This window comes from Eschrichtius robustus, chromosome 20 (genome assembly GCF_028021215.1).
Source record: "Eschrichtius robustus isolate mEscRob2 chromosome 20, mEscRob2.pri, whole genome shotgun sequence".
In the NCBI taxonomy this organism is placed as follows: Eukaryota; Metazoa; Chordata; class Mammalia; order Artiodactyla; family Eschrichtiidae; genus Eschrichtius; species Eschrichtius robustus.
Window position 1 is genome coordinate 65,603,510 of NC_090843.1, and position 13,050 is coordinate 65,616,559.

The 13,050-nt window shown below is 61.5% G+C and overlaps 2 protein-coding genes across 8 annotated transcripts in view; one reads left to right on the forward strand and one right to left on the reverse strand.

Annotated features, from left to right (window-relative positions):
- The window catches only part of SHMT1 (serine hydroxymethyltransferase 1), a 77,556-nt gene extending 76,007 nt beyond the window's left edge, over positions 1 to 1,549 (forward strand). For 6 of the 7 annotated variants that reach the window (XM_068531512.1, XM_068531513.1, XM_068531514.1 and 3 more), the window contains exons 11-12: positions 331 to 441; positions 638 to 1,549. In XM_068531512.1, coding sequence (XP_068387613.1) covers positions 331 to 441; positions 638 to 810 — 284 coding nt within the window. In that variant the 3' untranslated portion in view covers positions 811 to 1,549. Of the gene's footprint in view, positions 1 to 203; positions 279 to 330; positions 442 to 637 lie in introns of those variants that run through there. The other variant, XM_068531515.1, reaches the window with a different exon arrangement.
- Positions 1,550 to 3,984: 2,435 nt separating this feature from the next.
- Positions 3,985 to 12,990, reverse strand: SMCR8 (SMCR8-C9orf72 complex subunit). Its single transcript, XM_068531508.1, has 2 exons — positions 10,127 to 12,990; positions 3,985 to 5,475 (listed from the first exon to the last, which is right to left on the reverse strand). The coding sequence occupies exons 1-2, from the start codon at positions 12,484 to 12,486 to the stop codon at positions 5,022 to 5,024; spliced, it is 2,814 nt and encodes a 937-aa protein (XP_068387609.1). The 5' UTR covers positions 12,487 to 12,990; the 3' UTR covers positions 3,985 to 5,021.
- Positions 12,991 to 13,050: the final 60 nt, after the last annotated feature.

A 13,050-nucleotide genomic window follows, 5' to 3' on the forward strand; every position in this document is an offset into this window, starting at 1 on the left:
TCCCCTGCCCGCCCCCTCTGACGCGGCGCTGACCCCGCTGGCGACGGAGAGGGAGAGGGAGGCTGGGGCCTCTGGAAAACTGGCTGCATTTCTCAGCGGGTCGTGAATAAGATGTGGGCGACGTCCCTCAGACCCAGACAGATGCTGCCCTGGTGTCAGGAGCAAGGACCACGTCGCAAAAGGCGGCTCTCTTGATATTTCAGGTAGCGCAGCCGAGGTGTGAGCCAGCGTCCGTGGGCCTATTCCTTTTGCCCACGAGCCCCTTCCTGGTGCCCGATGGTCAGTGGGGAGATGGGTGCAGCCCAGGGACAGAGCCTGTTTCTCTTGAAGGTGACAAAAGCGCCCTGCGGCCCAGCGGACTGCGCCTGGGGACCCCGGCGCTGACATCCCGAGGACTCTTGGAAGAAGATTTCCAAAAAGTTGCCCATTTTATTCACAGAGGTGAGGAGAGGCGTGGACACTGGCCGCGCGGGGCTGTGCGGTCGGGATGAAGGACGTCGAGGCTGGAGCAGGGCTGGGAGACAGAGCATTGCCCAGCAGACCGTGTGGGCTGAGAGGGTGGTGGGCGCGTGGACGGCAGAGCAGTCGGGCCCGGCCGCCGGGGGCACATAGGCAGTGGCGTCTCTCGCTGGCACAGGGATAGAGCTGACCCTGCAGATCCAGGACACCGTGGGGGTGAAGGCCACCCTGAAGGAGTTCACGGAGAAGCTGGCGGGGGCTGAGGATCACCAGCGGGCTTTGGCGGCACTCAGGGCGGAGGTGGAGAGCTTCGCCGCCCTCTTCCCTCTGCCGGGCCTGCCCGACTTCTAGAGGAGGCCCCACACGGGCCCCTTTTTGGACTTTGTTTTTACCTTGTTCACAAACCATTTGTTTAAGGCTCAGTGTTAGTCATTCTGGGACAAGTTATTAAGGAGTTTAAATTTGAACCTCACTTTCTCGCAGCTACGTGTAGTTGTTCTGGAAAAATGAAATACAATTTAGCCATTCAGCCTTAATTATCCAGACTGGTGGAGGGCAGGGTTACTGGGAAGACTCCACTCTTAAGAGTCCCTGGGTTCCCCTGACTTGCTGCGGCAGCCAGAAGCACCGAAGTTCGAGCTTGGAAGAGCCACCCGTTGCTGTCTGTTCCCCGGTGGGTGCCAAAGGAGGACTCGGTTACAACTGTCGCCAACAAGGAGGGGGCGTCCTGGCCCTCCTGCTGTGCTTTCAATCAGAATCACAAGTTAGACGGGTCTGTTCAGGTGCCACCCAGCTCGGTGGGAGTCCCGCTTACAGCACCTGGGCAGGAGGGGGATGTGGTCCCCTTCCCCCAGCCCAGGGCAGGCAGGCCGCTGAGCAGACAGCCACCTCCCTCCCGTGATCAGGAAACCAGAGGTCACCTTCCCACAGAAACTTTATTTTTCACAAATCTCAAGTGCAAAACATAGATGACCATTTTTAATAAGCACAAATTTTTAACCACAGAATGTCTACAAGAATTATAGCTTTAAAAAATACAACCGATTTTTATATCTCAAAAATATCTCAACTCAAATAAATTAATTTCTTAAAAAGTACACTTCTCATACTATTTGTTTGGCAGGACTGGTTGAACTCGGTGCAGCCACACCGGGAGCTGCGGGCACGCGTGTGGCGTGTGCAGCGTGCTCTCGCCCTGGCCGCAGTGACCACGGCTCACCCGGTGGGACTCACGCTCACACACGACGAGGAGCATGCAGTAATAATGTAGCTTTTCAAAAAACGACAAATACAACTTCCTCACGCACTATGCTTCTCACCGTGGATGACGCCCTGGGGCTCCAGCACGGCGGGCAGGGCGGCTGCCACCTCCGCAGCTGTGGAAACAGCCTCACACCCAGGAGCTTGACTCTTCCCCCGCAGGAGACAAAGGCCACCACACAAGCACTCCCGGGAGGCTGGGGCCCCAGACCAGCACTTGATTCATGGCCGCTCCCTCCTCCCCACAGCTGAAACCAAACCTCAAAGCAGGACGGGCTCAGAAGAGCTGGGTGTGCTCCACCCTTAGCTGAGGCTGGTTTTCCTTCCAGCCAGAAGTAGAGATTTGATACTTTTCCTTTTTGCAATCTGTTAATACCATCTCTCTCTCAAAAATTCCAGTTGTATCAGTTTCTATCACAATATTGGGAAAAAGCCAGAAAGCTGGCTGGTTTGCTTCAAAGCACGAGCCAAGGCACTTTCTTGAGCCTCTAGGGAGATGGGAGGTAAGATCTGATGCTGGCTTGGGGGGCTGGTGCCTCCGAAGGCTGTCCACACGGACTGATGGACTGCACCAGCCCAGGAGGGCTCCTGCCTGTGCAAAGACGACATGGGCCACGTGGAGAAGCTGGCCGGCCAGGCGCCATCAGGCTGGTGGGGAGGGTGGGTGGCGAGCTGCGTGCGAGATCTTCCAGGCCGCTGGGCCTCGGGGGACGTGTCACAAGCTGTAGCAGCCCTGGCACTCGGGGGAGAATCTATCGGCCATCCTGGGATTTTGACATGGGATTTGTTACTTGTTTGGGGATGAAGTCTACGATACTTTGCACACAGTAACTGATCTGAAGCAAGAAGTTCAGAGCTAGATGGGAAATGGCAGCTGGGCTATCACAGCCCATTTCCAGATTCTACTAAAGGAGTAGGGTCCCCAGGGCCACAGGTGCTATAAAAGGGTTCAGCTGATGTCTACCGTGGAGCTTCTGGAAATCACTACTGCATAAATGCCAGCCTAGGCAGGTTCTTCTTAACTTGGACTGCTTTAAAAAGGCAGGGTGGGGGGCAGGTAACGGACTGGAAGTGAAGCTGAAACAAACCTCAAGGTTCTGGTGACTGGGCCTTCGAGGCGATACTTAGGATTGAAGAAGTACTAAGGGCACTGACACCCTCTGATTTTGGAAGCGTTTCTCAGCATTTGGAAGCTTGCTGATCTATTACCAGGGAAAACCTCTTGTTGAGATTCCTGACGAGATGAGTTCATTGCACAGGCTCCCACCACTCAGACTCAGGTGTGTCTGAGGCTCCTGGCAGGTTCCAGTCGCCAGCGTGGCGGGGCCGGGAGGGCCTGGTTCCCCTTTGAGCTCCCTCTGAAGAGAAACATACTTGGCATCAAGCAATTCTGTGAACCTGCACACTGCAAAGTTGGATTTTAAGCAAAATGTAAATGCTGGAGTTCAGCCACTAGTCAGCGAAGACAGCTCTACTCCTCAATGAAGAAACAGCTCAAGAGAGGGGCTCCGGGTGCCCTCTCTGCGGCCGCCCCACGGCCAGGCCTTCTGCTTGCACCAGCAGGGCTCGCCCGAGGCGGCGCTTCTGCACAAACGCCCTCCAGAGTGGACTTCCGCTTGTAGGAAGCCAGTGTGACTGACCTGCTGCCATTTCTGGCTTCCCAGGTGCAAGGTGTGAACCGCAGAGGCCATGTTGGTGGCCCGGGAACGAGACAGGGGTGGGCCCGTGATCACTTCCCATCTGGTCATTTGGGCCCCACGGACTGCTCTTCCCTCGGAGATAAGGTGTCACAAGCTCGTGTCCCAGGAGGCCCAAGTACACACAATTAGCCACCTCCCTAGAAAACAAAGCAGCATCTGAACACAAGGGGAGCGGTGGTAACAGGAGGGCAGCCTTCCCACCAGCACCCACACTGCATGTTCGGAAGCTGCCGTGTGGTCCCTGGAGACGCCTCTCTGGGGGACACAGGTGACAGCACAGGTACAAGGACCCGAGGAGATGCGGTAGCAGCCCTGTCACAGTGGGCCTCGGTCACGGCCTCCGGAGCAGAATGACACTCTGGCGGGAATGGGGACCCTGACCAGAAGCCTGGGCAGGGAGGGCCACGGGGGGGAGGTGATATGAAGCCTCCTTGGTCACCAGGGGGTCCTGACCGCTGTGGTGTGCCGCAAAGCTGGTGGCAGACCAGGTCTCAACAGCAGGACTCGGACGACACAGAACACGGCCCCGGCAGACACGCACGCGTGCTCAAGAGCAACCGCTGTGGCTGGTTCAGGTGTGTTTTACCACAACATGGGGGAAAAAATTAAAAAGCAGTAATAACAAGAGTTCTCCCTGCTTAGGGACAAACGGCTTAAGGAAAAAAAGTATGACATTTTCAGGTTGCAAAGAACCATCCAGCTACACACACCAGTGGTAACTGTGTCAGGAGGGTCCTGGTGGGTGAACAGGAGGTGGGGCTGGGACTCAGCTGGGGCAGAACGAGCTGCTCTGAATGCGCATGCTCCAGGCCGGCCTTCCCGGAGGAGATCCCAGCCCGCTGGCTGCCCCGCGCCCACGACACCCCGTGAGGTAGTGAAGTGCTTGCGAAGGTCTGCGGTGACCTCTGCTGGGCGAGCGCCAGCCCGTCTGCAGACCCTCCCCGAGAGGACAGTGTTGGCGCCCCCAGGAGAGCTGGTGGCTCCTCGCCCGCACAGTGGGAAGCCTGTGCCCAGCCCCCCACGACAGCGGTTCTGATGACCAGGGGCCAGTGCCTGGTCACTCCGCTGAGCCTGGGAGCCCAGCGGCAGGCCCCTCTGTGCCTGGCGAGGAGGTGAGGACAGGGCAGGGTGCATCCAGGGGCCTCCCCTGGGAGGGCGGCTCCACGAGGCCACGCAAAAGGCCCAGCTGGGGTCTGCATGAGGCAATGGACGTTCCGTCGTCCTGCTTTCGACCAAATCGTCCGGTTACCGGCTGCTCCCCTTGATCTTGCTGCGCGAGAGGGCCGGCGTGGTCCTCCCTGCAGGCTCCGCCTCCCTGCCCCTCATCACGCTGCCGAAGCTTTATTCTGCCCTGGCCCCCAGTCCTGACCCCAGGCCGCTCTCCACGGGGCCGCGAGCTGTTACCGTCCTTCCAGATGCCACCCGGGGGCCAGTGCCCCCACCCCCCTTGCCCAGAGCCACCTGGGAACCACATCTGCCACCTCGGTTTCCTTCCCACCAACGACACCAGAAGTCTAAACAGCTCAGAAGACCCCCCGGTCATGCCAACGCCCTCCCAGTACCCTCAGTCACAGGTCTTGGTCACAGTGGCCGGGCCTGACCTCAGATCTTGTATAGGAAACTGGGGACGTAGTCGAACCTGAGCACGGGCTGGCCGGCCGCGGAAGGCTCCCGCGTGTAGTGTAGCTTCAGCAGCTCTGCCAGGTACTGGACCACCTTGACGTCTTCATTCACCAGCCCCAGGTTCAGCTTCAAGAAGCTGGCCTGGCGGCTGGCGGCCAGCCCCTCGGCTTCCGTGCCGCGGGCGGGCAAGTGCAGGTGGCGGCAGAAGGCGTAGAGGAAGGCCTTGGCGCAGAGCTGCGTGAGCACACTCTGCACGTGCAGGGAGTAGGTGCTGCCCCGCTTGATGTGCGTGCGGTGGTCCGCCAGCCGGGGCACCAGGGTGCCTCTGTAGAGGGGGCAGCGCAGGGTCTTCCGGTCCAGGTCCAGGATGCTCGTGTAGCGGCTGTAGCGGCTCAGGGCGTGGAGGGTGCCAGCACTGGCGGGGGATGCCACCCTGAAACACACAGGCCAAGGTCAGGAGGCAGAAGCCGGGGTGGGCCGCTGCCGCAAGGCCAGCCCCCACCCGGCCCCACTCGCCGGCGCTCTCTGGAAGGCAGGTCTGGCCATCACGACCTTCAAGGCTCCTCACCCCTCTCATGACCAAGGTCAAGTGCCTAGCGTGGCCCACGAGGCCCCAACGACCTGCTTCCTGCTGCCCCTGACGCCCCACCTGTCACTCCCCAGGGACTCCCCTGCAGCCTCGCCAGGCTTTCCATGGGGGGCCCTTCTGCTCTGCCCGGAACACCCAGCCCTCCCTCTGTGCCTGGCTTATGCCAACGTAAACCTCACCCAGCCTTCCCTGACCTGTTTGCTCCTCTCGTTCTTACTCTGTGACCTTGGTCGAGGTCCTTAACTTCCGAGCCTCGTCTGTGAGGCAGGGACGATGGTCCTGCCTCTGGGGTCACAGCGGAGGCACAGGCTGTGGCGCTCAGGACAGCGTCTGGCCCTCGCCACCGGCCTGGCGCTGACCGGTGTGGCGCCAGGAGCTCCTGCAAACCCAGGACCGTACCCCATGCCGTGCCCGGCACATCAGAGGCAGGCAGGCCAGGTTCACCCAGCGAGGGAAGGAGGCCGGAGTGTCGGCCTCAGTAAGTGGCCCCTTCCCACCCCGTCTAGACCGGGTCTCCCAGAGGAGCTGGGATTGCCCTGCAGAGTCCAGCAAACGGCTGGCTGACCAGCCGCTTCGCACACTGATGCTCCTCTGGAAGTTGGGGCTTGTGAAGCAGTTGTAAAAGGACTGACGGTCTCTTGGGACTGAGGTCACCTCATCATACTTTCCCCTCGTGGGTGCTCTCTTCTTGTAGAGTTGACAGTCGTTTACCGAGCGCCTAACGTATTCCAGGCAGTGACCTGGGGCCTGGCCTGGCCGGGAAGAAAGGACACGTGCACGAGCCGGCCCAGCGAGGGGAGGCGTGGCCTCCGTGTCCACAGCAGCGGCCGCGGGCTGGGAAGGCGCTGGAGGAGGGACCTCGGAGTCCTGAGAGAGGTGGGCTCTGGGGACTGCAGAGCACGGCAGGCGCAGGGGCAAGCGGGGCCACATGTGCGGGGCCGAGCCCCCCACCACACGCCACGAGGAGTCAGACTTGTGGGCGGCTCCCCGCCCGCTTCTGGGTCACCCTTACCTCCCCCCGAGGGGGCTGGGCCATGAGCTAAATGCCTCACCTCATCTTCCTGCCCTGCACTTGGCCGCCGCCCACCTCAGGCCAGCCTCTCCCCAGGCTCTGGCGCCCCGGCCTACTCCCGCCCACGGCGGCACCACCTCTTTTGCGCCTCCAAACTTTTCCTTCATTGGTTTCCCCCAAAGCTCCTCCGGAGGCCAGATAACATGGGAGGAGGTGCGGCCGGGCCTCTGTCCCTTGGGCAGCACCCCACCCGCCCCCGTCTTGAACTTCATCACGGCCCATCCGAAGCCGGGGTGGCGGGGGGACTCTGCACGGATGAGGACGCTGAGGCCCGCAGAGGGACCGTGGCTTGTCCTGGGTCACCCACGTAGAAGGCGGCTGAGCCGGGATTAGATCCAGGGCCTCTGACCCAACACCAGCACCTCCCCGCCAGAATGGAGCTGTCTTCCAAACAGTCCAGGCCTTCTCACTGCTGCTTAGTAAGCAACCGGATTATTGCTGGTTCTGATTTATAATCGCGGGAGACCAACCTGATTGTTTATCCGTCTCTTACACCCACAAATGGCTGATCTGACTGACAAGCATTTCCAGGCAGAGGGCCTACTTAAGTGGGAAAAAAGAAATCCAGGGCCAATGCCACTGGTGGTTCTGGGGTGAGAGTCCTGAGGAACAGTCGTACCCACAGTCCAAGTGCCTGGGGGGGAAGGGACTGTCCTAGGCCACAGCTCTCGGATCCCAGACTGAGCCAGCACCCGGGACCGAGCCCCGTGGACACACAAAGGCACCCCTCTGCATGCACCCTTAAATGCTGACCCTCAGGTGGGCCTCCATCTGCCTCTCTGTCTCAGTGCCGGATCTGCCTGCAGGGCCGGCTCACCACCCACCCGCAGCTCTGAGCACCCCCGGGGCCAGGGCTCCGCGTGCATCCCGGGGGCAGCCCTTCCCTGCTCCGCGGGGTAGCGGCAGGAGCCTCCGCGCCCGACAGCCAGGGCCACAGCTCGTCCCCTCGGCGCCGCCCTACCGGGTCCGCTGCTCACCGCCCGGGACGCCTTCGGGTGAGCAGCGAATCCAGTCCCCTCTCCTCCTGGCCCCTCGGTCGACCCTCCAGTGACACGTGCCCTGGGGGGCAAGGCCCCCGACCCGTCGACCGTGGTGCCCGCCCGAGCAGGGCCCTCTGGGGGCAGATCTCCCGGTTCCCAGCACTTGTGCGCGCTCAGGGGGTGTGGGAGGGAGGGCTTCGTGGGACGAGTCACCAGACATTCCCTAGAAAGGTCTCAGCTGTCACTGCTGACGGGCCTCCCGCTTTCCTGGAGGGACCCTCCACGGCTCCAAGTCCGGAGGCGAGGGCCCAGCTCCACCCCGGCCGCCTGGCCTGCCTTCCACACGGCGATCGGCGCCCCCCTCCACTCCCCCCAGGACGTCAGAGCAGCGCCTGCACGGAGCAGGCGCGGGTCAGACATGATGGGCCCCCAACACTCGCCAGCACGAGGCAGGTCTTCCTCGTGCAGATGGAAACAGCCTGGGGGAGCGCCAGCCCACGGGGTGGTGACGCTGGGACGGGAGCGAGGGCGGCCCTGTCACGCGACGCCCCACTGCTGACGCACCTGTATCCCGGCTCCGGGCACAGCGGCTGGCCCGTAATGGCTCTCAGTAAGTATCTGGCAAATCACCACTATTTTCCCAGGAGGGAGGAAGGCGCTGCCCAGGTGCCCACTGCGGAGGAGCAGCTCACAGCCCCCTTCCAGGGACACTGCCACCTGGCGCTACCCCCGCCTGCACCCCAGAGACATCGTGATTGATCACAGCCGGCTCCCCAGTGCAGCCACGCCGGGCCGCAGAATCCTTCTCAACACAGCACTGCAGTCGGATGCCCAGGAGAGTGGAGCTGATGTGAAGGATACACCTCATTTGCCTGCCGGCGCGTTCTAAGAAAGGAAGCTCAGGGGAAGCCTCTGGAAAGGGCAAGGCCATCCCGAACCTGGTCCTGGATAACCCAGGTGATGTCGATAAACTGACGTGTTTTAGATTCTCCACCTTTTGAGGCAAAAAAAATCAAAGGTCAGTCAGGGGTTGGGGTGAGAGGAGAGAGCTGGAGGAGTGAAGGTGTGTGTGTAGGGGCCGCCCGCCCGTCATCCCACTGAGAACAGCAGCCCAACGCAGTCCCTTAAAGCCCTCCCCCACCCCGCCCCCAGCTCAAACTTGGCGCCGGCAGGGGGGCGGGGGCCCGGGCACCCGCTGAGCCTCGGCCCTGCGTCCACGCTCCCACGATGCCCACGGGCTGGGCTTGCCCCGGTGTGGCAGGCCCGTCCTCACTGTTCCCCCACTGCGACCCCAGCCTCCCTGCCGCTCAAGCCAGACACCCCAGCCCTCCTCCGGGCCCCCGTCCCACGCCTCCCACGCGAGGCGCCCCCGTCAGAGCTCTAGCCTCCCTGTGCCGCCGGGCTCTGGCCTCCGGAGCACGAATTCTCCCAGAGCAGGGGCCCTGCCCGAGACCTCCAGCTCGTACCCCAGCGCCGCCAGCACGGCCCGAGAGTGAAGTGGACGTGGAAGCGCCCCGGGCTTGAATCCCACCACCATGCCCCCGCGGGGCAGCCAGGGATCGAGCGAGTCAGGTGGCCGTGAGCGGGGCGAACACGAGGCGGCTCGGGACGGTGACCTCACGGACGCCAGGGACCCGCGTAAAGGGAAACAGAACGAACGGCGGCTGACTGCCGCGGGGAGGAAAGGCCTCCTGCCCCCTCCGTGGTCCAGAGAGCGGGCTCCGACCAGCAGCCAGCTGGACGCGCGTGCGTCTCAGGTGAGCACAGGCGGCTGCGGGGAGAGGAGGCAGGAGGCTGGGCCCAGTGCGCACGCCAGGGCAGGAGTCCCCCGAGCCAGACAAGCAGAACGTGGAAAACCCCAGAGAACCTGCTACAGCGCCAGCCAGTGACGCGGGGGAAAAGGAGGAAGCTTCCGGGGGGCGGGGGGGATGGGCTCCTGGGGCAGAGGGGACAGCGGAGGGAGAGCCGGGGCGGCTGCCTCTCCCAGCACCCCTGCCCTCCTCAGAGGCAGACCCCGCCTCAGTCATTTACCCCATAGTGTGAGTTAGAGACTCAGCAGGGACCTGAGACCCAGCAGTCCAGTCGTTCCCAAACCTCGCCGCACGCTGGGCGAACCCCACGCCGTACCCCAGGCCAACCCGAACGCAACCCTGCGGTATTCTAGAAAATCCTCCCAAACAATTCTGACACAGCAGGGTGCAGACCAGGTTGGGAACCACTCAGGAACTGCAACCCCTCCTGTGACAGACAAGGCAACAGGTCAGAAAAGGGAGAGGATTTGCCAAAAGCGACACAGCGAGTTGGTGCTGGGGCCAATCTGGAAGCCAGGCCTCCTGGTTCTGGGGCCACCACACCGACTCGTGAACCTCACCCAGAGGGACGGCCACCTGAAGCCTCATCTCTGACCAGCCAGGGCCCAACCCCACCACCTGTAACCAATTACCTCTGCAGGCCAATAAGCTTCCACTTCTGAAAATCCGTGATATGCAGAGGAGAGGAGACCCAGTGCTTCACGGGTTTGGCATGGAGGCTGTAGTTGGGGACGAAGATGGACAGCGCGCTCACCAGCTTCCTGACTACGGCCTCCTCCTCCCCTAGGATCACGAGCGTCCTCCCGCTGAGCAGGGAGTAGATGGCTGGGTGGGCAAAGGGGTACTGGCGGATGAATTTTAAGGCGTTCTGGCCCGCCCTCTTCTTATGCCTCTCGGAAGAGGGGCCAGTGGGAGGAACAGAGGAGGGAGTCCTGTCGGAGCTGGCGGACGTGACACTGCTCCCATAGCTGGTGGCGTCGGAGTGGTCATCCAGGCTGGTCTTACTGCCGTCCCGGCTGGCCAGCAGGTGGCTCGGGTCCAGCTCATAAGCAGGGAAGCCTTCGGAACCGCTGTCTCGGGAAGAGGCGTTGGCGTTTTCCACTGAGACGTCCACGTGGAACTCCTGGTCCTTCTGCCGGTAGTGCTGCGGGGGGACACTCACGACCCCGTCCTCGTCGGAGAGCGTGTGGCCCGGGGTGGAGAGCGGCACCCGCAGAGTGCCACCCTCCCTCCCGATGCAGCAGGAGTCTGTCTGTGACGGGGTGACTCCCGAGCCGCCCTCCTCGGCCTCCCCCAGCTCCGGCGGGCTGAGGCCTGCCTGGAAGTGGATGGCTCCCCCGCCGTCATCTGCGTAGGACTCTTCTTCATTAATGGCACTTGGGTAACTGGCCTTGAAGTCGTCGGGGACGAAGGCCTCGGAGGGACAGGTGCTGAGGACTTCAATACTGTCCCCGCTGATCGTCCTGTGGCTGACAGCTTTGCTCCGGACCACCTGGGGGCTCAAGGGCACCGGGAGGCTGGCCTGGCTGTCAGACGTCGACAGCACAGAGGTGGACTTCTCCGTGCCGAGGACCTCGATGCTCTCGCCACTGCTGATGCTCCCTTTCATGTCCGTGTCCAGGTAGGCCAGGTTCTCCTGCGGGTCAAAACTGCTTGGCTCTGTCACCTCCACTTCCCTGGACCCCTCCTCCCCAAGGTCCTGCTCCATCTTGATTAGCACGGACTCCACACTGGACTTGTAGGAGCCCACGCTAATTAACACTTGAGGAACTGGACATTCCTCCACAGACCTGGAAGGCGGCCTGTCATGACTGGGCCTAGGGGGTGCGCTCTCCTGTTTCTCTATCCTCCTGTCATCGACCCCTACCAAGTCTTCAAAGAGAAAGTTTGTGATATGCTGTTGCTTCAGGAGTGCTCTGTCGATCTGGCTGGTCAGGAGGTAGCACAGGTCTCCTCTGAAAACGTGCTCAATGTGGCTGAGCTGGGCCAGGGTCTGGGTGAAGTACTCGATGTCGCAGAGCTCTTCCAAGGTCTTCAGCTTCTTGTCAAAACACTTGGTGGACTTTGCTTTGATGAGTTTTGGGGTGTAGGCGGGTCTGCAGGTGTAATGGTCTGTGTCAGCAGACTCTTCGGGGTCAGAGGTAGTGGCTGCCTGGCTGGGCGGATCCTGGGTGTGCTCCGTCTCCCCAGGACACAAATCGGACCCCCTCAACTTCCGATGAGGGTACGAGCGGATCTGCCTCAGCAGGTCTTGATGTTCGATGATGGACTTCTCCACACTGGCCAGCTCATTGGCCTTCTCGATGGCCTGAGATGAGTAAAAGCCTTTGTCATTGGCTTTCTTCTGGATCTCCGTCTCGGTGTGCAGCACTGTTCTGGTGTAATCCAAGTCTTTCAGTTTTTTTTCAAGTTCCCCAGCAAATGCCTTCCTGTTGCCTGTTTTCAAGCACTCTGAAGCTTTGGAAAATTCAGCTGAGAGCTCCTGGAACTGCTGCATGATTTTGTGCTGGTCTGCTGAGATATAAGCCATACAAAAGGGCCTCACGAAGCCACGGGCCTCCAGGTCGTACAGGGTGAGGTGGTGCACGTAGGCAAAGGCCCCCTCCTTGGAGTCTCCCAGCACGACCTTGGAATCCTCCACGAAGTTCAGCTTGGGGTAGGCAGAACCAGGGGGATGGCCCACGAAGGAGGCCTGGTAATCCACAGACATGATCCGCAAAGAGAAGTAATTGAGATCAAAAGTACCGAAAACTTTGGTGTCATTGGGGATGGTCAGTAAGGGCTGGGGTCCCACCTGCTCAGAGAACTCGGAAATAAGGATGAAGTCCCGAGAGAACTTGGCCCCGGACAGTTTGGACCATGGACTGGCTCCTTGGCTGGCGAAGGGGAAGAGCGGCACCGAGTACTCCTCGGGCAGGGCCGGCTCACTGTAAGGCTCCTCCTCGTACTCGTCCTCTTTGGTGAAGGCCACCACGTCAGGGGCGCTGATCATATTTCCAGGTATATGGTGAGAACATTAAGAGGAAGTGGGAAAGAATGCGGGAGTAGCCAACGCGAGGGAGCCAGGCCTCTGGAGGAGGAAGCAAAGTTCTTGCGGGTTTCTTTGCGCCCTCAGGGGTACGAGGCTGCCGGTCACACACCCGCGGGCTCGAACTCCCGCAGCCCCTCAGAGCTGTGGCTCCTCCAGAGCTCTCGGAGGCCTGAGGAACTCCGCGAGTCGGGAAGACCCGGGAGGACGGCTGCCCTTCTACTCCTCGGGCGACCACGGCCAGCGCAGGGCACCCGCAGAGAGGTCACCGGCGCTTCCCAGAACCCACCGCCACGGCAACAGCCTCAGCCTTGAACAGGTGCCCAATGCGGGGGTACGGGCCGCCGCACGGACCATCCAGGCGTGGCAGCCCCCACGGCCCAAGAGCAGAAACCTTCGCGGCTCCCCGGACGCCACCACCCAGAGCCAGCTACCGCGGCGCCGCCATCTTGGTATCACATAACTCGAGACATGGAGTCGCGCGACCCGGAAGCGTTCGCGTCAACTTCCGATCCGGAGAGGGGCGTC